Source organism: Stenella coeruleoalba (assembly GCF_951394435.1).
Source record: "Stenella coeruleoalba genome assembly, chromosome: 5".
Classification (NCBI taxonomy): domain Eukaryota; kingdom Metazoa; phylum Chordata; class Mammalia; order Artiodactyla; family Delphinidae; genus Stenella; species Stenella coeruleoalba.
In genome coordinates, this window is record NC_137150.1 from 128,873,008 (window position 1) to 128,900,921 (window position 27,914).

General features: G+C 37.8%; 1 protein-coding gene across 6 annotated transcripts; it reads left to right on the top strand.

Moving 5' to 3' along the window:
* Positions 1 to 725: 725 nt before the first annotated feature.
* On the top strand, positions 726 to 27,439 carry USP16 (ubiquitin specific peptidase 16). 6 transcript variants are annotated; one of them, XM_079923429.1, is made up of 18 exons: positions 726 to 814; positions 4,386 to 4,487; positions 6,143 to 6,321; positions 9,458 to 9,561; positions 10,321 to 10,424; positions 11,316 to 11,503; positions 12,068 to 12,163; positions 12,748 to 12,878; positions 13,189 to 13,276; positions 14,325 to 14,403; positions 15,755 to 15,846; positions 16,199 to 16,255; positions 17,175 to 17,351; positions 19,536 to 20,196; positions 21,833 to 21,927; positions 23,108 to 23,194; positions 27,031 to 27,187; positions 27,304 to 27,439. In XM_079923429.1, the coding sequence occupies exons 2-18, from the start codon at positions 4,427 to 4,429 to the stop codon at positions 27,426 to 27,428; spliced, it is 2,481 nt and encodes an 826-aa protein (XP_079779555.1). In that variant the 5' UTR covers positions 726 to 814; positions 4,386 to 4,426; the 3' UTR covers positions 27,429 to 27,439. The 6 variants fall into 6 exon arrangements, with proteins under 6 accessions (XP_079779555.1, XP_079779557.1, XP_079779560.1 ...); XM_079923431.1 differs by having other exon boundaries at positions 11,319 to 11,503; XM_079923433.1 differs by lacking the exon at positions 726 to 814 and adding an exon at positions 4,932 to 4,984 and having other exon boundaries at positions 4,409 to 4,487.
* The last annotated feature ends 475 nt before the right edge of the window (positions 27,440 to 27,914 follow it).

A 27,914-nucleotide genomic window follows, 5' to 3' on the forward strand; every position in this document is an offset into this window, starting at 1 on the left:
CCTGTATTGGCAGGCAGATACTTAGCCACTGCGCCACCAGGGAAGTACCTAGGATGCCACTTTAACCTAGTTTTATCAGATTACTAATAAGGATGAATATTTCTTCATATCATGCTCTTTTATTGTGAATTACCTGTTTATATCCCTTGCCTGCTTTTCTATTGCCACCTGCATCTTTTTTTCCTAGCAATTATTGTGTCTTCTGCATAAGACTATAGTCCAGGGCGATGAGGCCTATGTTTATTTCACTTTACAGAGGGCTTGGCACTTACCTATTTCTAACGAGTAAACAGTAAATATTTGTAAATTTTACCCTGTGTCGGCAAGGTTAGTTCAAGACTATTTACATATTCAACTTTAGAAGTCGACTGGACAGAATTAGGGAAAAAATCGTGAACTTTAAATGTCCCCTCTTAGCCAGCCTTCAGATGCGATGTGTTTGAGTAAGGTATCTATCCAGGAGACTCCAAAGGGCTGACCACCACCACCTGGTACCCATACTTTAGAAGTATTTCAATAACCCCAGAGTCACACGCGAGCGGGAAATACTCATTGACAGCCAAGCTTCCAGGGGCTGCCGCGTTCAGACTTCCGGTGTGAGCCCCGCGCAGGCGCTGATTAACTGTCGTCAGTGCCGCCGGACCCTGGGGCCAAAGCCACTTCCCATAATGCTGCGTAACGGAAGTTGTTGCTTTCTAGGGGTCACGCTGGCTTCCGCTCTGTCGCTCTCAATTCGTCACCCAGAGGAAGACGGAGCAGGCTGCCCAGCCCGAGGGCCCATTAAGGGATGCAGTTATGGGCGCTGTCGCCGTGGGTGAGTTCTGCTCCCACTGCCTCGCAGTCACCGCTCGCACGACTTCCTGCGCGCCGGGAGTCCGAATTTCCTGCCCGACTTCGTTCTCGCTCTTGAAGGCCCTCGTCCTTAAGCACGTTCCCTGGCCTCGGCCCGGTACCGCGTTCTCATTGGCCTCATGTCCTGTCCGTTCCAGGAGCTGACCAATGAGTTGTTGGTGCTGGCGCCCTCCTCGACCCGGTGGACCCCGAGGTTCCCCAGTGGGTGCGGAGCAGTTGGAAGGGAAAGGGAGGTGTGGCGAGCGCCGCGCGGCTAGGGGCACCTTATGGGTTGGGGCTGAGTTGGCTGCCGCGTCCGTGTGGTGGTTAGTAGGATAGGCAGCATCTGTCACCTAACCAATTCAGTGCTCCCAGGGTAGGATAAATGTACGCAAAACTTGAAAGCCGTGTTCTAGTCTTGCAAAGTTTTCCAGACGTTTGCATTTTTAATGGAACCGAGGGAAGACTGGGAGGGCGGAGAGGGAAGGGAACTGGATAATATGAGAGCCGGCAAAACCAGCTCTGATTTAAATTTTGTGTGGAGTCCTGCAAAAAGTAACGCTCATCTGAAGACTCGTCTGAAAAATTGTATAGATTTATTGATGTATTATAGCTGATGGTACTCACAGTACTCTCTTCTCACGACTCATTAGATGCCCTTTATAGTTGTCAAAAATTTATTGGAGGGGCTTCCCTGGTGGCGCAGTGGTTAAGAATCCGCCTGCCAATGCAGGGGACGTGGGTTCGAGCCCTGGTCCGGGAAGATCCCACATGCCGCGGAGCAACTAAGCCGGTGCACCACAGCTACTGAGCCTGCGCTCTAGAGCCCGCGCTCTAGAGCCCGCGAGCCACAACTACTGAGCCCACGTGCCATAACTACTGAAGCCCGCGCGCCTAGAGCCCGTGCTCCGCAACAAGAGAAGCCACTGCAATGAGAAGCCCACACACCACACGGAAAGTAGTCCCCGCTCGCCACAACTAGAGAAAACCCGCACACAGCAATGAATACTCAACACAGCCAAAAAATAAAAATAAATAAAATAAATTAAAAATAATTTATTGGAGCTTTTCCATATCATTGAAGCAACCCCCTTACTGTCCTCTGCCTGCAGCAATTACAGTTCGTCTTTCAAGTTTTACTTTGGAGTCTGGGCTACTGCAGTCCTCAAACCAGATTTGCTAGTGCTGTCTTCATTACTGCAGATTTCTTCATTCTTTACCTTTCTCTTTTTCACTGGAACTTGTGTGCTTCATTCTTATGTACCTACCTTTGCACCTTATAATCATCCTTAATTCCTCAGGTACTATTATCTTTTTCTATTTCAATGCAAGAAGTATTTCTTGACCTACTATGTACTAACACTATGCTAAATGCTATAGGCGATTCAGAAGTAACACTGAAAACCATTTCTTGCTTCTAGAACTTTAGATTCCAGATAGGGAAATAACACATGTCCAGGTTAAGGATTTAAGAAGCAGCCCATTTATGTATCTGATTAGGGTACAAGATGAATAGTGCACACTAGCTGGGGAAGTAGAGTTGAGTGGTTCATTTAGAGTAGAATGGTTGCCTAAGTCTCCATTGAAGTGGAAATCTTGGAGAAATTGGGAAGATTTGGATAGATGGAGAGAACTATCTGGAGATCAAAGGCTTAGAGGTAGGGGCAGGGTGTTTTGGAGTGAAGGATACTGAAGAGACTGGCTTGATTCTGTGTTGGAACCAAAGTATCGGCGTTTTAGTTCCATCTCTGCCACCCTGTGATCTTTCATCGTTTTGCTTGAGTTTCCTTCTTTAGCGAAATGCTCCATTTAAAGGGTTTTGTGAAAATCAAATGAGATAATACTTATGAAAAGGTTTTGCAGATCAGAAGCACTATATGATCAAACATTAGTGGTTCTTTGTTGAGAAGTAATGAGAGTAAGGATTACCACAGCGGTGGGAACAATTTATAAGGGACCATGAGTGCACAGCATAGGAGGGTGGGTTGAAAAACTGTTAAATACTTTGAATCAACAGGGTGATATGATGGGGCTTCCCTGGTGGCAAAGTGGTTGAGAGTCCACCTGCCGATGCATGGGACACAGGGACACAGGTTCGTGCCCCGGTCTGGGAAGATCCCACATGCCGCGGAGAGGTTAGGCCCGTGAGCCATGGCCACTGAGCCTGCGCGTCCGGAGCCTGTGCTCCGCAAGGGGAGAGGCCACAACAGTGAGAGGCCCGCGTACCCCGCAAAAAAAAAAAAAAAGAGGGTGATATGAGGAAAATGGCATTATTGGAAGATATGTCTGGTACTGGCATGCAGCACAGATTAGAGGGAGTTGGATTGGAGGCAAGAACTTGGATGCTGTTTTTTTCTCCTAAAATCTGCAATTCTAGATAAGAGAAATTATGTTAAATATTATCTTGGGGTGAGAAAATTACATAAAATATACGCTCATTTTATATATACCCATATAGTTGTGTTCTTTTGTTAGTAGTTAATTTATTTTGTAAACATGAAACTTTGTTACGTTTTATATTATCTTTGAAAAGGTTAACAGTTATTTAATTTGCCACTCATTCTTCATACAAACCTTTTGGAATTACCTTTAGTTACCCTAACCCATTAAGAGCTAAAGGAGGAATACTTCTAATACTCTAAGCCAGAGCACGATGACAGCTAAGTATCAATTAATTGGCAAGTGTTTTAAAAACGTATGTCCCAGGTCCTACTTTCCATTTATGCAATCAGAATTTTAATAAGCATCCCAGGTAAAATAATTATTTTAGTCAGTTAAGTGATTTTGACACTAAGTTATTCTAATGTATGTAAAATATACTTTTCAAAACCGCTATTAGGTAGACATGTATGTACTTTCAGTATTTTTCATGTTTTCTAATTTTTAATTGTTGACTAAGGAGGTGATTTGATATGAACTAGATTTATCATAATAGTCCAAACTGATTTTGTCAAGAATATAATGTAAATGGTTGAGAATGCAGATGTAATCGATTTTCAGCTAACATCCGTAGGAAATCCTGGTGTGGAAAAATGCAGAACCATGTGTCACTTTTTATATTTGGCTTTGAATTATTTTGTGAATTTTCTAACTCCCTCTAGGAGATTGTTTTCAGAATTATTTTTAATTTTCTTTGAGAAATATCAATCAAATTGCATTCCCTGCAGGAGCTAAGAAAGATGGCTTTGAAGGACGAGAAATTATCTTGTTTCAAAGTGCCACCACCATTCCACATTTATCTAGTGAGAAGTTGAATTCCTAATAATATAAGGGGCTGAGACTTTTCAAGATCTGTGTAAGAAGGTGTAGGTTCTCTCCTGACCTTTACATTTATTGAAAACCTTTTAACCTTACTAAGAATCAGATTCCTAGGCTATGAAAAACAGAGGTAATACCCTACTTCAGGGTTCTTACTGAAAACTGGATGATACATGTGAGTGGTTTTTGTAACTTAATAGACACACAAAATTATGTGGTTTAGTTATGTTACTGTCTCCAAGAGAACTGTAAAACATACTTTTTTTTTGTCAAGCTAACTTTATCTTGTTTTCTAGATTGTTATTTTGTGTCAGTAAGTAATCCATAAAGTGCCAACATGGGAAAGAAACGGACAAAGGGAAAAACTGTTCCAATTGATGATTCTTCTGAATCTTTAGGTATATTTCACAAACTAAATCTTTAAAGTACTGTTTGTATCCCTAAATGGACATCTATTTTAATATGCAAAAATGGGATCAAAGTGTACATTATTCTGTAATTTGCATTTTAACTTAATCTTTGTATAGACATGTCATTTAATAGCACAACATTTTTAATGGCGTGATGTTTATTCCATTGATGTAAAAGACCATGGTTGCACATTTCATAATTTATTTAGGTAATCCCCTACTGTTACAAATGTAGATAAATCTTTAACTTTTCAGTGTTATGAATAGAGTCATAGTAAACATTTTTGTAGCTAAAACTGTGCACATCTGGTTATCTTCTTCTTGGTACAGATCCTAGAATTAGAATTGCTGAATTAAGTGGTGTAAACGTGTTCAAGGCTCTTTTGGATCTATTGCCAAATTGCCCTTCAGAAATGTTTTACTAATTTACAGGCCCCCTTGCAGCGTAACACAGTGCCCATTTCTCTGAACCTTTATTGACACAGGTTAGTATCATTTGTAAAAATCTTTTCCTGATTTGCTAGTTGAAAAAGAGTATTTTCTTTTTCCAGTCTGTGTTTTTTTGATGACTTACTGGGATTTAGTAGTTTTTCATATGATCTCACTTGCATTTATATTCTCTTGGTGCACATTCATTGGACATAAAGCTAATTGTGTCACTTGATGAGTTTCTAAACCTCCAGGGGCCCTCAAAGAACTGAAGCCCTTTAGAGTGGCTTGTGAAGCCTGTTAGTGATCTAGCCCCAGCGGGGGTTTTCAGTTTCAGGTCCAGCTGCTCGTTTTTAAACATGCGTGACTGCCATTCTCAGGAGACAGCATGCACTTTTACATTTTACGCCGCCATCCCTTTGTTCATGAGATGTGGCCTTTTCAGATTGTTCTTTACTCCATGAGGTCATAGTTTAAAGTATGAGCGTGAAATAAGAAAGACTTGAATCCAAATTCTGGCATAGCTGTTAAGTAGTTATGTGACCTTGGGCACTAACTTTGAGGTTTCTTATCAGTCATTGGGGATAGTAGAGTCTTCCTTCTGGGGTGGTTGTGTGGATTAAATGAGATAATGTAGCACAGTGTCACACTCATAGTTAAGTGCTTAATTAATATGAGTTTTTGTTACTGTAAATATCTTCCAAGATTATACAGACATTACCTCCCCTGTGAAACTTTCGTTGACATCAACCTTCTCGTGCTGCTATAGCATGTTTCAGAGATTCTTGTACATTTATTTATTTATTTGCTTCTCCTGCCAGAATGTGTGCTGCTTAAAGAAAGAGCTGTGAGTTGGTCACTTTTTAGGTTCCGTGGCATCTGTCACAGTGCCAGGTGTGCAGTAGTTGTATTGTTGACTGAATGAGGGACTTTCTCTACAAACCTTTTAAAATAAAGAGAATAATAGATGTGATAAATAAATTGAAGTGATTTGGGGTGGCGGTAGTTATACCAAGGACTTCAAAATTTGTATAACATCCCTTTCTTACGTAATCGTCTTATAATCAAATATCAAACAAAAATTTAACTTTTCAGGTTATCTAAAAATTTGTTTATAAATTCATTTTTGAAGTTCAAATCAAGTGTAAGTTTTGAGATTAACTGAAGAAAGACATATTTTACCTCACATACTCCTTTATTATTTGTTTTAATAGAACCTATGTGCAGACACATTAGAAAAGGATTGGAACAAGGTAATTTGAAAAAGGCTTTAGTGAATGTGGAATGGAACATTTGCCAAGATTGTAAGACAGACAATAAAGTAAAAGATAAATCTGAAGAAGAAACGGAAGAAAATTCTTCAGTTTGGCTGTGTCTTAAATGTGGCCATCAGGTATGCTTAGATTTTGATTGATATGGAATTTTATTATTTAAGTATGAACTTACAAATTTATATAAGTATGAACTTCTTTTAGAAGATATTACCTAAAAGTACAGTATGGGTGACCAGAATGCTAGCTGGCATAGGTCATGTTCCCTGGGGAACAGATTCTGAGAGTGAGATTTGTGTGTAGGTGGTTTATTGGGGGGTGTTCTCAGGTACCACCCAAGGAAAACAGTGAGGGAAGCAAGTTTAGGCAGAGGGAGAGCAAAGAGGCAGTGCTACGGGGTCTCAGCTGATCCCACAGTGAACTCTGGCCTTCAGAGAGGTCCTGAATTGAGGCAAGAGGCCAGGCCTTTGTACTTGTACATAGACCAGCCATTGGATATGGGCTGACCTTGGGGAGGGGAACTAACCTTGGGCAAGGCGGCTTCCTTCCACTGAGGATAATTCTTGGGGGTCGACGGACTGAGCTGTGAGCTGTCACCTGGCCACATTTCTGGCTGCTGGGGGAATGAATACCTTGGGGTTGGGTGGTATCTGGGTTGCAGAACAGCTCACAGGTATTACCTTGGTACTAGAGGTCAGGAGAGCCTCTTAGTCAGCCTTAGTGGTGGTAAGTTTATATGTTAGGAAACTGGACTACTGGGCAGTGGTAACATTTTATAAAACTATAGTATAATATCACAACCAGGATACTAACATTGATGCAATCCATCAGTCTTAATCAGGTCTCCCCAGTTTTACTTCTCTTCGTTTGTGTGGGTATATGTGTGTTGTGCATGTGAGTATGTGTGTATTAAGTTCTGTACAGTTTGTCACCTATGTAGTTTCGTGTATCCACCACCACAGTCAAGGTATTGAATAGTTCCAACATTACATGGACCTCGTGTTGCGTTTCTAAAATCATACTCACTTCTCTACTGCCATCCCTCCCCCCAGTCCCTTGCAACCACTAGTCTGTTCTCTGTTTCTAAAATTTTGTCATTTTAAAAATGTTATATAAATGGAATCATGTAATATACAACATTTTAGGATTGGCTTTTTTCACTTAGCCTAATCACCTGAGGGTTTACCCAAGTTGTGTGTATCAATAGTTCTTTTTTATTGCTGAGTGGTATTACATGGTATGGGCGTACCACACCTTAACTGTTCACCTGTTGAAGGACATTGGGGCTTATCTCACTTTTCTGGTGATTATGAATAAAGCTGCTATGAACATTTGTGTACACGTTTTTGCGTGAACTTAAGATTGCATTTCTCTGGGGACAATGTCCAAGAGTGCAATTGCTGGGTGATATGATAATTAAATGTTTAGTTTTTTGGGTTTTTTTGGCTGCCCCACGTAGCATGTGATCCTAGTTCCCGGACCAGGGACTGAACCCATACCCCCCGCAGTGGAAGTGCAGAGTCCCAACCACTGGACCACCAGGGAAATCCCCTTAAATGTTTAGTTTTTAAGAAACTCCCAGACTTTTCCAGAATGGCTGTACCATTTTATATCCCTACCAGTAGCATGTGTGATCCACTTTCTCCACATCCTTGTCAGCATTTAGTATTGTCACAGTTTTTTATTTTAAACATTCTGATAGGTGGTACCTTATTGTGGTCAGACAGTTAAAAAAATTTTATATGCTAGTAAAGAACATATTTATTGTTTATTTATATTTGAAAAGTTTTCATTTAACCTGTTAGATACATATGATGAGAGTGAATATATTTTACTACTTCAAATTTTCCACAATACATTTCTTATTATAAATTTTATCTATTTTGCTATCTTTTTAATTCCTAAGGGTAAGACAATGTCAGTATTAACTGTTAACTTTTATCCCAGTAGAGTTATCTTTTGCACTGTTAGCAAGGGATTCTCACCTGTTGTCTTATGATAACTCATGTCATGTTTAAGTTTCAGATAATCTCAAATGGTGTTAAAATTTTCAAAATTAATATCAAATGTTAGTTTATTTTAGATTTAAATGTTGAGCAGGATAAATTGAGTCAGTAGGTTTGATATCATAGTTGAAGGATTAGAAGCCATTGATAAATATTTCCCCTCTGAAGGATATTTTTAGTAGCTACAATAGAAACAGGACCACTTATTGTAGTGCTATCCAAGAGAGTTGGAAGCCTGGTTCAGATAGATACACAGTGAAGATGTATTTCTTAGCTGTGATTTAATCACCTGGAGACACACAATATGGTCGTGTTCTTTTATGAATATGCCTATGCAGATGTAGGTGAAAATCTCCCATTTACTTGTTCAATTAATGCTTATTGACCTCCTTCACTTTGCTAGGTTCTTGGTAATAGGTTAATTCTGTTTTTCATGCCTTCAGGATTTACACTCCAGGGGAGGAAGGATATCAACATTAACAACTTTAATATAAGGTAGAAAATAAGGAATGCCACCAGGAATTTATACCATGTTTTGTAGGAGTGTGTTTAGAGGAAGAATATAGTGTTTTCTTATCTTGAAGGATAAGCACAGGCTTCTGAAAGGAAGTGACCTTTGAGCAAGATCCTGAAGACTGGGTGGGATTTGATCAGTGGCAGTAACAGTAAAGAATTTCAAGGCAAATGGAATAATGTGAACAAAATTGTATTGTGGAAGGGCTGTGGTTTTAGCTGGTAGATGATATTCAAATAGGAGATTATGGGGGATAATCCTGAAAAGGTGGATTGGGATCAGAGGGTATCAGGTTTGGTGAGTAGGAGTTTAAGAGCAATTCATCACTTTTGAATTGAGTATATGAACAGAGCTTTGTTTTAGGAATATTAAACTAAAAAAATATGTATATGAAGAAAGGTTGAAGTTAGGAAAATACTTAGGAAGATGTTAAGGAGTCTAAACTAGAACTAGTGAATGACTACATTAGCATGGTTTAGTTGGGACTGGAAATGACAAGTTGGAGTGGAAGAGTCCTTCTAGTGCTTGGGTTTATAAATACCTTCTTCCTTAAATGTCCTCAGCTGCCTATTCATATTTAAGTTTTAACAAAATCTGGACTCTCTAGAGTCTAAAGTTTTATTTTCAATATTATAAGAATGGCAGAATTTCTTGACCCACTTCCTTATTCATTGTAGATTATGAATTCTCTCCTGGTGAATTTTTGTGGCTTTGAGGTTTATGATTATGATTCTCTAGGGCTGCGGCAGAAATTCTCAGGAGCAGCATGCCTTGAAGCACTATATGACTCCGAGATCTGAACCTCATTGTCTGGTTCTTAGTTTGGACAACTGGAGTGTATGGTGAGTTTCAACTCCTGTGCCCATTTGCTGGAAATCATTTGAAATGTTGGAGAATGGAGGTGTTTGAAATGTTTAAAGAGCAAGAAGGTTAAAATTTTTGTAGTATTTGTTTAAATACCATCACTTTCAGAAGGCTAGAGAATGTGATGTTATGAGAAGCTTTTGCTTAGTATTGTACAAACACAAAAATTATAGCATGGAAAAGACATAGGAATTTTCACACTTGTTTTTCTTTCTTGTGATATTACAAAGTGTATGGTAGATTGTTTTTAAAAATTGGGACACTAAGAACAAATTCCAGATAAACTGAGAATATAGTAAATTTTGGCAATGAATTTGCATGAAAATGTCAGGCTGGTATTTCTTTTAACCTCATTAAAATAAAATTTTACATCTTTAAAAACCATTTACATAGCAGTGTTCACTGAACATTTGTCAGTTGTAAAATTTGTTAATTTTGATGATGTAGGTCTGTGATTTGAAATATTAGAAAAAACTTTCACTTTAATGTTATAAATAGCCATTTCAGTAAAATATTTGGAGTATTTTCACGGTATTTATATGTAGCTATAATTCAGGCTAACCTTATTTAACAGTAAACCAGAGTTAATATGTATAGTCTCCTTCAAAACAGAATTTTCAGTTTCTTTAGTAGAATAATTTGAGGGTTACACACTTTGGGTTCCATGAATTAAAATTAGTGCCCTTCTGTGGTTGTCAGTTTGTTACTTTTCTTCTCTGGGATCTTTTGGGACACAGGTGTTACCTATGTGATGATGAGGTCCAGTATTGTAATTCAAACCGATTGGGTCAGGTGGTTGATTATGTTAGAAAACAAGCCGGTATTACAGCTCCAAAATCAGGTAAAATCATTTGTTTCTTAATATATACTGTAATGTTGATTTATATAATCTGCTGATATTTAGTTTAACATACCATAGCATTACATATAGCTGAATAACATTAATTATGATTGATTTCAAACTATTTTTGGTTAAGAATGTAAAACAGTGAGAATATAGATAATTATAAGGAGTTAGAAGGGAATCTGAGAAACAATAGTCAAATGTGACGTAGAGTCTGGACTAAGTAATGGGCAGTAACACCCTATTCCCATACCCTGGCACAGGGGCTTAAGGGAGACCTGCCTTATAATGAATTTATTTTGTTACATTTGTTTGGATGATGTGAAAGTAAAGTGCCTGTAACTCCTTCAAAAGGCCAGATACTTCTCAGGTTTTTTTCATACATAATTAAATTAATTGGGTTGGCTTTCATCATTTGCTTTAAAAGCTTGTTTACATTTTTACTGTCACAGTGGTATCTTTTGTGGAGCCAGAATTGTTTGTTCCTAACTTCAGGATTGGTTTTTGACCCTCAGACTTCATTTAAAAATTTATTTCATGTCCACATTCTTTATTTGATTGCTTTATACTCTGATTTCACAGGGTAATATATGCTCATTTGTAGAAAACATTTGTGCATTAAAAAGGGATTTATATTGAAGCATATACTGTTTGGTTTCATTTGTCAAAGTAATGCTTACATCAGTTCTGAATATTTTTTGTTTATTGGTTTTTCTCTCTTGATGGTAATTTACTTATATTTGTAAGAAAACATTTAAAATCAAACAGGTGGCAAATCATGTTATTAGGTAAAATTCACAAATTCTGGTCCCCAGTATAACTTTGCATTTGGTATGGCTGTGTTATACATTTTGCTAATAAGTCTTTTCTTCTTCTTTTTTTTTAAAGCAGCAAAAGATAGTGGTAATATTGAACTTGAAAATAAAAAACTAGAAAAGGAGAGTAAAAATGAACAAGAGAGAGAAAAAAAGGAAAACGTGGCTAAAGAAAATCCTTCCATGAATTCTACTTCCCAAATAACTGTGAAAGGACTCAGTAATTTGGGAAATACATGTTTCTTCAATGCAGTTATGCAGGTGCCAATATTAATTTTTCCCCCTTTAAGGAAATCTAGTGTTTTCCTCATAGGGTGTTTTTGCTTATTTGCTACTTGTAGGCTTGAGCTTTTCCCTTGTAAGTAGTTTATTTCTATGTTTTCAAAAAAAAACTCAAGGGAATGTTTACTTTGCATGACAGTAAAACACTGTGCTAAGCACTGGGGTGCAATAGGGCTCAAAACAAACATGGCCCTTGCCCTCAAAGAACTTTCGCTTGGGTGGGGGAAACAGGAGAACCAAGTACAGAAACAAACGCCTAGTTGCACGTAGTGGTAAGTAGTGGTGGTGGTAGGGTAGCTACTTCATATTGGGTGGTTGGGAGAATGACCTTCTGAGGTGATGAAGCAGCTCAGAACTGAAGTATTTATGAACCAATTAGAGTGGGGGGAAGAGCATGAAGTTACTTTTTGTTTGACAGTCGCAATAAAAATTGCAGTGTTGATAATGATTTTCTGTTTTGGTAGAATAGGCACTTAAAAAACATTTGAATGAATTGGTTTGCCTTTAAATAATTTTCCCTTTCTTTTCCATACTACATTCCAGAATTTGTCACAAACACCCGTGCTTAGAGAACTACTAAAAGAAGTAAAAATGTCTGGCACAATTGTAAAAATTGAACCACCTGATTTGGCATTAACAGTACGTACTTTAAAATTTTCTTTTATTCAGTACTTTTCCTCTCTGAATAGCAGCATTTTAAATTATTTTTAAGAATTGATGCTCATTTTCACCTCTTTTGTTTATTTGGTTTTAAGCTACCAAGTTAAGGATTTTCAGGCTATTGGAAATTTATAAGGGGCCTTTACATTTATTTGCTCTATGTATGCCATGTACTGCTGTGCTGAGTGTTTGGCTTCTTTCTTGGGAATGCTGTTGATGTTTGTGAAGCCCTAGGCATGCATTCTTATTTTTGACATCTTTTCAGGTGACTTAAATGCTATAGAGCCAAATGAATTTTACCTTATCCATTTTTATTATTTACATTTTGCTTTGGCTCTTTCAGTTCCTAGGTAGTAAGTTCCTGATAATCTAAAACAGTAGAACTGAATTCTTTATCAAAGTCTATGACCAGAAGCCTTCTCCATCTTTTGATGTACATTTTGAGAATTTAATTGGGACAGCTCTGTCAGGAACATAGGAATAAAGGTTGACTAGTTACATTTTGATAAAATAAATGATTCCAAAATTTGACTGAAAAAAGTAATTTTTATTCCCATATTCAGGAACCCTTAGAAATAAACCTTGAGCCTCCAGGCCCTCTTACTTTAGCCATGAGCCAGTTTCTTAATGAGATGCAAGAGACCAAAAAGGGAATCGTGACACCTAGAGAACTCTTTTCTCAGGTCTGTAAAAAGTGAGTATCTGTTTTGATTGTGCTTTCAGTGCATCAGTAGAATGCTGGGAAATAATATGAAAAAATTATTAGCTTTAGAGTTAATTCAGTAGTTATATTAAAGCATGGTTTATTTCATTTGGATTAAAAAATACATACTTTGTATGAAAATTAAATCTACTAAGGATGTTGTTGGACTAAACAAACTTTTGAGAAACTAGTGAACACTCCAAGATTTGGGATATGATCCTGAGATTTTATAAAAAAATAGTTTCCTTTTAGTAGACTCACCATTGTTTTTCTTTTTTCTTTCTTTTTCTTTTTTCTGTAGAGCAGTGCGATTTAAAGGCTATCAGCAGCAAGACAGCCAGGAGCTGCTTCGCTATTTATTGGATGGAATGAGAGCAGAAGAACATCAAGTTAGCATATTTTGACCAGTGTATTTTATAATCTGATCTTCATTAACTTCTTTGTCATTTGATGTCTTAAGAGTTATTAGAGCAGTGAAAACTAGTTGAGGCCATTATATTAAAAATTTGTTTTTTCTTCACCAGCCTTTTCAACCAGTATATTTTAATTATTAGAATGAATGAAGGGAATTAGAAATGAGTCTCCTTTTCATAATGCTCTACTTTGCTTGATGTTTACAGCGTTATTGTTCTTTAAGGGTTCTATTGTACTAGCCTATACCAGGAGAGCTATAAGGTACTGGAAAATGTGTGTTCCCCAAACGATTCCCAGTTGCAGCGCACCCTTACTCTTCATTCTGAGTGTGATTTAACACTGCTTTTTGAATCTAAGAAGTATTTTTATTTTGTAAGAATCAGGGAACATTTGTATTTTAATTTTTTTGTTAATTACCAGGATATAAAGTAATTTGGGGGGATGTGGATATAATTAATAATAGTAATAACACAGTGATAACAACTAATATTTATGTTGCTCTTATTTTTTGTCAAGCACTGTTCTCAGTATTTTGTAAGCATTACCTTACTCAGTCCTCACAACCATTCTGTGAGTCATTTTCTCACTTCACAGATTATGAAACTAGAGTATAGAGAAGTTCAGTGCCTGGTTCAGGGTCATCCAGTAGTGATGGAGCTAGACTTTGAGCACTGGAGTTTGTCCCTGTAGCTCTCATTATCCACTCTGCTTCTAGGACATGGTATTTCAGTGGTCTTTTCAAAGGAGGTGGGCATGTTCTGAAAAGCTTTGGTTTGAGTAGGTTAAAATCTTGAAATGATAAGATGGTGCCTTTGCTCAGGGGTTACTGATTGTTTTTTTAAGTATAATTCTTTTTAGCTCCTGGAATTAATTTTGAAAATGTGATTTTAGAAATATTAAGTTTTATTCAGTAAGTTTGGAGAGCTAATTAATTCTTGATCACTTTCTTGACTTGATTACATACTTTTAAAGGAAAATAACTATAAAATTTAATGGTATATATATCTATTTTATTACTTTTAGAGAGTGAGTAAAGGAATTCTTAAAGCATTTGGTAATTCTACTGAAAAATTGGATGAAGAGCTAAAAAATAAAGTTAAAGGTAATGTCTGAATTTTTGAACTAAAGCACTATAGTTGAATTCCTCTGTACTTTAGGACAAGATCGCTAACACATGTATTTCAAATCCACAGTTATTAATAATTTATATTATTTATATTATCCACAGTTATTATAATTTCTCTTTATCTTCGTTGATTTAAAACAATTATTCAATACTCCAAAGGTAAATACTTTAGAAAAATTTAACTTCTGGTGTATTCTTTTTATGCAATATTATGGTAAAATTTATAAACATAGAGCTAAGATGACATCACAATTTTATTTTTCAAAAAGTTAGACTTTATTTATTTGGCCGCACCGTATGGCTTGTGGGATCTTAGTCGGAACAGCTAGTTCTCTGACTAGGGATTGAACCCGGGCCCTGGCAGTGAAAGCGCCTCATCCTAACCACTGGACCACCAGGGAATTCCCTCAAAAGCTTAGACTTTAATTAGCAGTGATTGTCTTTGAGAGTTGTCAGCTCGTTTATTAATCATGGAGATAACTTTTTTCTTATTATGTGACCCTTGAAATGTGACTGGTGCAACTGAGGAGCTAAATTTTATTTTCATTTAATTCTAACTAATTTAAATGTAGGTGGCCCCAATGACTAGCAACTACTGTATTGTAAAGCACAGTTCAGAATCAACACATAGCAACTGTTTACCTCCTTGGTGCCCTTGGTGCTGGCCTGGCCAGCAACAGAGAGGGAATCAAGCCTGTTTGCACTGTCTGTCATAAAATGTGTTTCTGTATAAATGACACCTGTCATTTGAATAAGGCCTACACATTTCATGTGATTAGAAAGTTGAACTACTAGGTAGTTAAATTATGTCACCTTATGCTAAACTTATCAAGGTTATTTCTGGGAACATAGAAAAATAAAAGGAGGATTTTGTCTGAAATACTCTCCTGAGGGCTTTTTGTTTTTGTTTTAAGTGGAGTTCACAAAGCAAGTTACTCCCAAACTTGCTGCCGGTGTTAGAATGTTAGAGCTAGAAGCGAGCTAAAATAGCATTCTGTGTGTAGCTCGATCTGCTTGTTTTACTAGGTAAGATACTGATATACAGAAAGTCTCATTGACTCGCAAAATTTATTTTCCACTGACTAGATCTTGGATAAGAACTTTTTTTTTCTTTTTCACAAGATGTGATTATGTTAAAATGTGTTATGCTTAGAAGTGCAGTATACGCTGCTGACTGTAGCATAAAAATAAAATTGTGGTAATTATGAATAGAGAAAAGTCAATAGGATAGGAAATTAAAATTAAATTTTAGAGTTAGATTGGTAAGTAGTTTTGATTTATTTCATTAATTATATAAGGATAATTGATAGACTTTTTCCCCTTATAGATTATGAAAAGAAAAAATCAGTACCAAGTTTCGTGGACCGAGTATTTGGTGGTGAACTAACTAGTACAATCATGTGTGATGAATGCAGAACTGTAAGTAGATGTAGTGCAGACTGGATTTATGCATTAATATTAATAATGTACAGTTTATCAATTGTTTCTTTCAAAAACAGAAATGTCTAGTTAGTTTTATAAGATATTCTTTTTGAACTGTCCAAGTATGCATAGTTTTTTCCTGGAACTATGAGCACTCCTTATATCAGGAAGAAGTTATTTAATATTTTAATTGATTTCCCCTAATCCAGAGTCCTCAACACTGTGTAATTTTTCATTTCATTTTCCTAAGCCTTTATTTTAAAATTTAGCACCCCCCCATGATTTTACTATATAATGTTTAAAATGAATCTTTTCCTCCTTTTTACGTTTTCTTTTTTGGTTGGTTAAGGTCTCCTTGGTTCATGAATCGTTCCTTGATTTGTCTCTACCGGTTTTAGACGATCAGGTAAGACTTACATTTATTTTATTTAAGTAGATTTTTTTCTTTCCTGAGCTAGATTTATGGGGGAGGGCTTGCTACCTTTTCCAAGCTGTACATTACTAGGCCAAGCATGGAGAAATTTTTCTTAGTGTATATGAGGCAGAAGAATTTTAAAGATTTGAAAAGAGAATGGGATAAATATATATATATATATTTAAAGAGTGTGTCTGGAATTATTTATAGATAATTAACTTGATTAGTTTACATATCAGGAAATATTTACTTCATATAAATTACTATTTATTTTCATTATTTAAGATTAGCCACAAATCCCTTATAGACTTAAGTTTATAAATGTTAAGAGAGTATCTCAGTTTTAAGCCATATTAATTTAGTTCCTATCAAGTAGTCATAGGAAAAAGAGAACATATTATGAGTATTGGATAAATCGTTATTCAACTTAATATGAATTGGGGGTCCCTTTAAATCACTGTTACTTAGTGATTAAAGTCTTACTAAACTTGCTCTGTTTTTTCTTTCTTTAAAACTGTCATTTGCATTCAAAGAAAGAAAAGAATGAAAAGGAATACCTGTAGTGGGACATGTAAATCACTTACCAACAGAGAGTGCATTTAGAAATAGACGTAATTACAGCATGATACAGCATGTGTCTAATACAACTCATTAAATTCCTTTCTATTACACTCATATGTTAAGTTGCCTTTTTCACTGTTTTACTTGTTTGTTTGCTTGTTTTCTCAGTATGTGAAGATTGCTTTCTGGTGTTTGAGATGAATGAATTTTGTCCTGGACATGTTTCCAAACATTGTGAAAAATAAATCTGGTGTAAAATAGGAGTAGAAAACTATTTAGGTAACATGAAATCTCTTCACCAACAATAGTAAAGTTTTATTTTTGGCCCATATTCTCTCCATATTTTAAGAGTGGTAAGAAAAGTATAAATGATAAAAATCTGAAAAAGACCATGGATGATGAAGATAAAGAAAGTGAGGAAGAAAAAGATAATGACAGTTACATAAAGGAGAGAAATGATATTCTTTCAGGAACAAGTAAGCACTTACAGAAAAAAGCAAAGAAGCAAGCCAAAAAGCAAGCCAAGGTGGGTAATTAGGAGGAAAACCATACTTTTCTCATTTTAATTTTTTGAACTATTGAGTTTAAAGTCTGAGTGACATTGGTAGACATGTCTGTTATTTTATATACAGCACTTTCATTGGGCAATTACAGAATTAGCTCATTTAGTATTCTCTGCAGTGAAGTTTCTCTGAGTATATGTGAAGAAAATGTGCTTTTTAAAAAAAATTCTGCATTACTTGTGACAACTTTAAAAAAACTTTAGTTCATTTTCAATAATTTTTTGAGTTGCTAATACATTGACATTCAAAAAATTTTAAATATATAATACAAATGTGTACAATAAAAATCTCCCTCCTTGTGTGACATAGATACTACTTTCATTAGTTTCTTACGTGTCCTCTAGGTTTTTTTGGAAAATATGATCAAGTACAATACAAATATGTAGTCTTGTTTTTCACTCCTTTTAAAAATTATGCACAGTGTTCTGGACCTTGCTTTTTGTTTGTTTCTGCTTAGATTGTTGGAGATCTTTACATTTCAGGACACAAAGATTCCTTTTTTAACAGCTGTATGGTATTCTATTTTAGTAGTAAACATACTACTAAATATAGTATAATAGATGTACTATAGTTCATGTAACCATTTCTCTTTTGATTTAGGTATACGAACACCTATAGTCTTTTGCTATGATGGCCAGTGCTGCTGTGAATCACCCTATACATATGTCATTGATTGGGCATATTTTGAGAAGAGGGATTGTATTTGTGGTTTGATAAATTAATTGCCCTCCACAAAAGTTGTACCAATTTATAGTCTCACCAGCAACATATGAGACTTGCTGTTTCTCCTGATCCTTGACAGCAGAATATTAAACTTTTAGATTTCTGCCAGTCTGATAGATGGAAAATAGTATCTCAGTGCAGTTTTATTTTCTATTTATTTTAATGTAAGTGAAGTTAAGCATGTTTTTATGTTTAAGGGCTGTTTGTATTTCCTTTCCTTTGAAGTATTTGCTTATATCCTTACCCCATTTTTCTTTCATGTGTACTATTTTTAACTGAAGCATATCAGAAAATTTTTTTGTCCAGAGCCCTATGTGCTGCCCTTCAGCTTTCTGGTATTACGAATTAGCCTCACAGGGACTATCCTTTTAGTGACAACTCAAAATGCTAACCCCTTGAGTCTTTAGGCATTCCAGTAACAGAAATCTGGATAAAATGCAACTCCCCTGCCCCGCACTTGGACATAGGCAGCAAATGGCAAAGAACGTGTTTTAAGTGGGTAGAGTATTTTATTGTCCTCTGTATATGTGGCTTCCTTGCTTCTCTAGTTTTGGGCCATTTGTTTCCTGGAATGTTTTCCTCCATCCCTCTGCCCATCCTTGAATTTTTGGTTTGTTTTTATACATCCTTGTGTTTTCAGTTTATTTTTATTTTATTATTTTTATTATAACTCACATGGATATATCCCTTCCTGGTGTGTGTGTAGACACTCGCCCCCTGCTTTAATACATGGCTACTTGGGTTCAACAGCCTTACTGCTCTGTCTAGATCAGAGACCATGTCTTGCACATTTTTATTTGCCCCCATGTGACAATTTTTTGATGATTGGTGATGTTTTATCCCTGCTTTCAATCAAAGAACTTTTCTTTTAAATTTATTTATTAAATTTATTTATTTTTGGCTACGTTGGGTCTTCCTTGCTGTACATGGGCTTTCTCCAGTTGCAACGAGCGGGGGCTAGGCTACTCTTCATTGCGGTGCACGGGCTTTTCATTGTGGTGGTGACTTCTCGTTGCAGAGCGCAGGCTCTAGGCATGTAGGCTTCAGTAGTTGTGGCATGTGGGCTCAGTAATTGTGGCTTGCGGGCTCTAGAGCACAGGCTCAGTAGTTGTGGTACGCGGGCTTAGTTGCTCCGCGGCATGTGCGATCTTCCCGGACCAGGGCTCGAACCTGTGTCCCCTGCATTGGCAAGTAGATTCTTAACCGTTGCACCACCAGGGAAGCCCCAAAGAACTTTTCTCTATAATTTATTTGACCCCTGATTGTAAAGGAACTTTTAGGGTTGGAATTCTGGGAGTGAACTCTTCCTTATTAACTTATTTATTTTTGATTGATAAACAGGAAAACCTGATGTGATACGTGTACGCTTTTTCTCTTCCTCTCTCTCGTTGTTTTTTTTTTAATGTTTTGTACTTTTTACACAGAACCAACGAAGGCAACAAAAAATTCAAGGAAAGGTTCTTCATTTAAATGATGTCTATGCCATTGACCATCCTGAAGGTAATGAATGTGAAGTTGAAATGTCACTTCAGCGAGAAGTGGATATTAAATCCAACCATATTTCACAAGAGGAAGTTATACATAAAGAATATTGTGTTAATCAGAAAGATTTGAATGGCCATGAAAAAATGATAGAAAGTGTAACTGACAATCAAAAATCCACAGAGGAAGTAGATATGAAAAATGTCAACATGGATAATGATCTGAAGGTTTTGGCATCTCCTGCTGAATGTACTAGGAATTTAAATGGTGCCTACATGAAGGAAGGGAGCAATGGAGAAGTGGACATTTCCAGTGGATTTAAGAACCTTAACTTGAATGCTGCTCTTCAACCTGACGAAATAAATTTAGAGATTCTGAATGACGATCATACTCCCGGGACGAAAGTATATGAGGTTGTAAACGAAGATCCAGAAACTGCTTTCTGTACTCTTGCAAACAGGGAAGCTTTCAGTACTGATGAATGTTCAATCCAACATTGTTTATATCAGTTCACCCGAAATGAGAAACTTCGAGATGCTAATAAACTGCTTTGTGAAGTGTGCACACGGAGACAATATAGTGGACCAAAGGCAAATATAAAAGGTATTCAGATTTTTTCACAGAAAGTAAAATTAATGTTTAGGGGTACATTTTGCACTGTATCAGTAGAGTACTACTGTTTTAATTGTATCAGGGTTTGGATGGTGTCAATAAGTTCCCTTTTCCCAAAATACTGTGTAAATTTTTTTTTTTTTTTTAGAAGATGTTGGGGGTAGGAGTTTATTAATTTATTTTTGCTGTGTTGGGTCTTCGTTTCTGTGCGAGGGCTTTCTCTAGTTGTGGCAAGCGGGGGCCACTCTTCATCACAGTGCGCGGGCCTCTCACTATCACGGCCTCTCGTTGCGGAGCACAGGCTCCAGACGCACAGGCTCAGTAGTTATGGCTCACGGGCCTAGTTGCTCCGTGGCATGTGGGATCCTCCCAGAACAGGGCTCGAACCCGTGTCCCCTGCATTAGCAGGCAGATTCCCAACCACTGCGCCACCAGGGAAGCCCCCTGTGTAAATACTTTAATAGAAGGATGGATAAGCAGAACTTTGTTGATGTGGCTAGTACTCTGTGGCATCCCAGCAGCAGTTAAAGTGGGGCAGTTTGCTCTCTGATACCACTCCCTGTAGGGAAATCATCCCAGTGAGATGTTATCACAGCAGGCTCCTTAACAGATAGGGGCTGTTTCTTTGTATCCTCAGTTTCCTGTCATTTGTGATGAGCCTCATCTCTCTTGCATCCAGAAAACCACACTTTAATTCTTCAGCGTGCTGAAGTGACGTGCCCAGTGCAAGGTACTGGGAGGACAGTGCTTTCTTACCATCTTCTTCAAATACAGAACAGAAAGATATTAATAATCCCCCTCCTACCCTTGCCCCCACCTTGTTTTTTTTTTTGATCTTGGGTAAGTGGGATAGGGAGGCATCATAGATTCCTAAGGATTCTTACTAGAATTGCTGAAACATTTAGAAAGTCTAGCTTTTTATTTATTTACTTGTTGATACAAAAAGTAAATCGTGTTGATTTTATAGCATTTCTGTTTGCTTTAGAGCCGGTGTAAGTGAACTGTGGTTTGCAGGCTAAATTTGGCCTGCTTCTTGTTTTTGTGTGATCTCCGAGCTAAAAATATTTTTTACAGATGAACATTTGAAAATGATTTTATAGTAGAAAACATGAACTTTGAACCCTAATTGTTACCTCTCCAAAAATGATTCCATTCTTCTTTTCAGTAGATTGCAATCATACTCAATTATTTTATTATAGTTTGAATTCTATAAAATTTGTGTATTAATGCGTACAAAATATCCTTGATTTTGCCTCTTGGTCCAAAAAGCCTAAAATATTTATTATTTGGTTCTTTCCAGAAAGCGTACTGATCCTTGCTTTAGATGTTTGGAATGATTTTTTTTTTTTTTTGCTGTACGCGGGCCTCTCACTGCTGTGGCCTCTCCTGTTGCGGAGCACAGGCTCCGGACGTGCAGGCTCAGCAGCCGTGGCTCACGGGCCCAGCCGCTCCATGGCATGTGGGATCCTCCCAGACTGGGGCACGAACCTGTGTCCCCTGCATCGGCAGGCAGACTCTCAACCACTGCGCCACCAGGGAAGCCCCTGGAATGATTTATAGCAGATGTGAATGCTATATAGAGGTCTAAAATGATCCTCACACTGCTAAAATTGCTTTCTTTCTGTAGGTGAGAAGAAACACGTTTACACCAATGCTAAGAAGCAGATGCTAATTTCCCTTGCTCCTCCTGTTCTCACTCTTCACTTAAAGAGATTTCAGCAGGTACCCCTTGTTCGTTACCTAAAATTTGTTTTAAATATGTGACACCTGCTTTATTTGTTATTGTCTCAACATATTACTATATTTTTTGGCTTTCTGTTATTTCTTAATTCTAACTTCAAAGAAGTAGGAAAGTAAAATAATACATATGTTTATGTTACCACACAAAAGGGGTTTGATGAAGATGCATGTCAAGGTGGAAGAGAAATTTAGGCACAATCACGCCTCAGTTTTACTAGAACTCATGTTGCTCTTTTTAGATATATTAGCATTTTACTTTAATCTTATTTTCAGGTTAGAGAAAGAAGACCAGTTTACTAGTTATATCTCACACTTGGGAAATTTAGTGATCTGTGTGGTATCTTATTTTTACTGACCCTTGATAAAAAGGCATTGATTGGTACCTTGGCTTTTCATCATTTTGGTGACTCCATCTTTTCTGGAAGACTTTTTCCTATGAGCAGTACAAGTTGTAAATTCAGTTCGAGTCCCAAAGTACCTTTGTAGTGTTTTCTCTTCTGTATGAGTTTGACTAATTGGGTGGGTCTCTATGAACAGTTCACCAAGCTTGGTTAGAAAGTGAGGCTGAAAGTGTATGCTTCACAGAAGAGTATTCTGCTGTTGCCGAGTTGGGTTTTTTTTAATGTTTATTTTTTATTTGTTTTATTTTTGACTGATTCGGGTCTTAGTTGTGGCACATGGGCCCTGTAGTTGTGGCATGCGGACTTAGTTGCCCCGTGGCTTATGGGATCTTAGTTCCCCGACCAGGAATGGAACCTGCGTCTCCTGCATTAGAAGGCAGATTCTTAACCACTGGACCACCAGGGAAGTTCCTGCTATTGCTGAGTTTTAAGCACTCAAAACCTGTTGTCTAATCTGGCTTTTCCAGATGCTTAAAGCAGAAACATTGAGAGTTTTCTTATAGGAGCAGGTATCTCAACGTGTTGGACTCTGTGTGTGTGTGTGTGTGTGTGTGTGTGTGTGTGTGTGTGTGTCTGTTGCACTTAGCAAAAACAAATCAACTGGAAATCAATTAGTAGTCAGGGGGATAGAGTCTTCTAAGCAGATTGAACTAGGGCTAGATGTTAGTGTTCTTCTGGGCATTGGGGTGGGACTATAGTTTTTACATAACATGTACAGCTTTTCCAGGAAGAGAACTTAATGTATTATCCTTCTTTTATAGGCTGGTTTTAACCTACGCAAAGTTAACAGACATATAAAATTTCCAGAAATCTTAGATTTGGCTCCTTTTTGTACCCTTAAATGTAAGGTAGGTGGAACTTGCCTTTTTGGGAAAATCCTTTAAAGGGAAATCATAGCTTATTACCAAATACTCCAACAGCAACTCACATATATATGAAGTTGATAGGAACTACTGAGTAGACTGGGTCTTTGATCTTTGTACCTTTATAATGTCAAGATCTGTGATGAATCATGTTGAACATTAGGTGGTTATTTCGGTTCAACATTTTTTTGAACCCCCATTATTGTGGCAGACGTCTTGGGAGCTGAGGGCATATAACTAAAGATGAGCAGATATATTAATGGATAATCTCAGTTTAATATGGTTGAGTGATAGGATTGGTATACACAGAGCAGGGGTGATATGCACTTAACCCAGCATGTTGGTGGTTCAGGGAAGGCTCTGGAGGCTCTGCCTCGGAGGCTCTGCCTCAACTGCTACTTCAAGGAGTAAGACTTAGTATAATGAATCAAGAGGAAGCACGTTTTCCAGGCAGAGGGGACAGCAGGAGCAAAGGCAGGGCATGTAAAGTGGCACGGCGGGTGCCGGGGACTGTCTGTATAAGCAGGTCTAGAGCTTACAGTACAAGGTCTGGGAACGTTAGGAGATGAAGCCAGAGAAGTGAGAGAGGAATGAGGTTTTGGAAGATTATCGTGATGAGAAACTTGGGCTTTATTAGGTATGCGGTGGGGAGCCACTGAAGAACTTAAAGCAACAGGGTGACACAGCCAGGTCTGTATATTACATAGGTTACTTGCTGAAGCAATGGAGGCTGGATTTTAGGAGGACAAGAGTAGAGGCAGGGAAGTTAGGAGGCTGTTAATTGTCAGTAGATGATGACAGCCTAAACTAGGGCTGGAGATGGGGAGATTGAAGGAATATTCAGGAGGTAAAATTAAGACTTTTGATCTCTTTCCTCTGGAAGATGAGGCAGAGGCCTTTAAATGGATGCTGAGGGTGCTACAGAAGGAGTTGAGTATGATTCCCAGGGCCTGATTTGAGTGTCTGTGCAGTTGGGAGTGCCATAAATTGAGGTAAGAAACACAGGAAGAAGAGCAGGTTGGGAGGCGGAGAAAGGAATAATAATAAGTTCAGTTTTGGAAACATTGAGTTTCAGATAGTTTTGAGATATTCATGTGGCTATGTTTAGAAAACATTTGGATGTACATGTCTGAGGGCCAGAATAGAGGGGTTAGGGCTGGAGATAAGGATTCGGAAATCAATAAATAGGTGGTGGTTAAAACTATGAGAGGATAGGATCTCTTGTGTAAACAAGGAGAAAGAAGAGATGCTTAATGACAAAACTCTGGCGAGCATCGGAGTGTAAGAGGTGTAGGTGGAAGAAGACACCACCGAGGATATCAGCGAATCTCCATGTTGAAGAATTTGGAGAATAAAAGAAGCTATACTGTTGTTCTTTATCCAGATTTTAAATACTTCAGTGAATTGTCATTCTTTTTATGTTACTACCATAGGCCAGGGCCACTTTTGCTGGTATATGCATACTTCAGATATTTTGGCTTCCGTTCCAGACCACAATAAAGCAAATATTGCAATAAAGCAAGTCACACGAATTTCTTGGTTTCGTGCATATAAAAGCTATGCTTACACTGTATTGCAACCTGTTAACTGTGTAATAGCATTGTGTCTAAAAAAACAGTGTGCATATCTTAGTTAAAAAATATTGCTAAAAAATGCTAACCATCATCTCAGCGTTCAGTGAGTTGTAAGCTTTTTGCTGATGGAGGGTTTGAAATATTTTGAGGATTATCTGTGACACCGAGACACCAGGTGAGCAAATGCTATTAAAAAAATTGGCACCGATAGACTTGCTCAGTGCAGGATTGCCGCAGACCTTCAATTTATAAAAAAACGCAGTCTTTGTGAAGCACAATAAAGCAAAGTACAATAAAATGAGATATGCCTGTAAATAGAAATAGCTCTGGTTGGATTAGTTTTGAATACGGGGTCATCAGGAATCCATCTTTTGCCTAAAATGCCATTGTCCTGTGTTCAGGTTTCAAGGAAAGGATTAAGTGGCCTCAGTGTCAGAATATCAGAGAAAAAAACTAGAACGTGTTAGACAGTATAGAGGTCATGGTAAATTTTTTAAGAAGTGTTGGTAACTTCAGTAGGTTGAGAAATGAATGAGAATATTGGAAATAGAGCATATAGATACATTAGAGCTTTTGCTGAAAAGGAAACGTGGTGCATCAATGAAGTTTTTTTTTTTTTAATAGTAGGAGACTTAATTAGGTTTGTAGGCAAAGAGGAAAATCTAGAAGTAAAAGATACAGAAAAGAGAGATAACTGAGCAAAGATCCTGGAGAAGACCAGAAAGGCTGGGATAAGGACACGAAGTTGGAGAATCTCTGAACCAAAGGGAGAGGAGACTTCACATTCCTGAGAGCGGGCAACATGCAGCTGGGTGGGTGGTGTCTCAGTTTTCCTGAAGTGGGAGGTGAGGTCACCTCTTAAGGAGAGGCTACAGGCGAGCGGTGGAAGTTTGGTCTAGTTGCTGTGAAGGACATCCATGGAAGAGGCAGCTGAGGACACATTATAAATTATACAGTCACATCGAGGACCTGGTGAGGTAGAAAATCATGAATTTTCGAGGCTGCATGGTTACAGAATTGTTTCCTAGCAATGGCAGCTGTCTGTGTATGGGGTCGGGGAAGGTGCGTCGTGGAATTCAGAGCTGGGTTATGTGATGAGCTGGATGTGGTGGGTGTTGAGAGGTTGTCTGTAAGAATGACATGTGCATGTAAATCACATGGAAATCAGTAGGTGTGAGGCGGGGTCTGAGACTCTGCCTTCCAGTAAGCTCTCAGGTAATGTGATGTTGCTGTTCCATTACATTTTGAGAAGTGAAGAGGCTTTTTTTGGGAATGAGGCCAAAACAGGCCTCATAGGCCAGGAGAAAACGAGGGTTGGAGGATCCTGTTAGGTTGACTAGTATAGGTGAGGTGAGAGTTGGAAGAATGGAATTGTAGACTGAGACTAGAAAATTAGTAAGATTTTTGAAGTTAAAGAGTTCTGAGTGATGACCAATTCCAGAATGTAGTCCTGGCTGTGGTTGGTTAAAATGGAATGGCAGGGAAAATTCTGTGAGGTTCATTGGCCACTGAAATCCCTGAGGAAGCTGACAGGATTTGGGGTGATGTAATAAGAGTTCTTTAGCAAATAGGGAGGCAAAGATTAGAGAGTGTAGTGACAGTACTGTTGAAGGGCAGTGATGCTTGTTCAGGAAGACTTTACAAGAGAACGCAAGTGGGGTAGTTGTCTGCGAGTGGCCCCCAGCTGGAACACCTGTCCCTGTTGCTGACCAGCCCTACAGCACATGTGATCTTAAAATAAGCAGCCTCCATGTTAGATGGGGAATGTGAGCTTCTGAGAGGTCACATGTCCTTCTCACCAAATCTGCAGGGGGTATTTGAAAATGTTAAGGGGTGGTCTTGGGTGTGACCTAAATGCTATCCTCTTGCTGTTAAAGGCGTACATTTTGGGCTGGAAATAGGATGATGAGTTGTTGAGGTATTATCTGATCCCAGACTCCTAAAGAAGCTTTGGCAAGTTCAGTTATTTAAGTATCTGGGCCAGGAAACTGTGATTATAGCAGGTAGACCCTGGTTTATGGTTCTTCCAGCAGGGCAAGAGCAATGGCAACTTTCTACTAAAAACATAAGCGTGCTACCACTCAGTAGGCTGAGAAAAGGTAGGGAGAAAATAATAGTCCATTTCAGACTCAGGACTTCTGCATTCTCGAAGGTTAGAGACCCTCTGCATAGTTGAAAATTGTCTTGTTGATGGCATCTGTATAAATGGGACTAGAACTAACTTTTGACTCCTGTTCATTTTTAAAGAATGTTGCTGAAGAAAATAAAAGGGTACTATATTCCTTATATGGAGTCGTTGAACACAGTGGTACCATGAGGTCGGGGCATTACACTGCCTATGCCAAGGCAAGATCTGCAAACAGTCATCTCTCTAATCTTGTTCTCCACGGTGATATTCTACAGGGTAAGAAAGAGGTCTTACAGAATTCTGGTATTCAGCAGATATTTATGGCAAAACCAAAAAAGGATGAACTTGAATCTTTCCATTTATATATTTAATTTTACATTTCCTCCTGACAGATTTTGAAATGGACTCAACCAAAGGACAGTGGTTTCACATCAGCGACACACATGTGCAAGCTGTGCCTACAACTAAAGTACTAAATTCACAGGCTTACCTCCTATTTTATGAGAGAATACTGTAACAATTTCAAAAAGTGCTTTCTCTGGAAACATGTTTATGGCTTTTATAATGGCTGTAGTAATAAAAAAGTAAAGACTAACTGTAAGTCATGTTAACTTAAAATTAAATACATGCCAGAAGAAATCATGTTTATTGAAATACTGAAGGGAAAATACCTAAAAATTTACAGTGATTTTGTATTGTCACAGTGGTTTTTATTCCTGCTTCCAGTTTCTGGAAAGGATTCTGAATTACTTAAGTCCTCTGTGCTTATTAATACGTCTGGGTGGTGGTTTGCAACACATCAATAAAATGAATTACCCCCAAAACTTGTTTTATTACTTAGAAGATTTTAAGTTGTACTGACATACACTACTAGAAAACATTTAGAAGAAAAAGTTTCAGACTGAAACTTCAAGTGTGTTCGTTAAAGCAAAAAAGTGTTAATTTTATAAGCATAGGTATTTGACCTTGGTGGTAACATATATAATGCTTCTGATGCCATGCA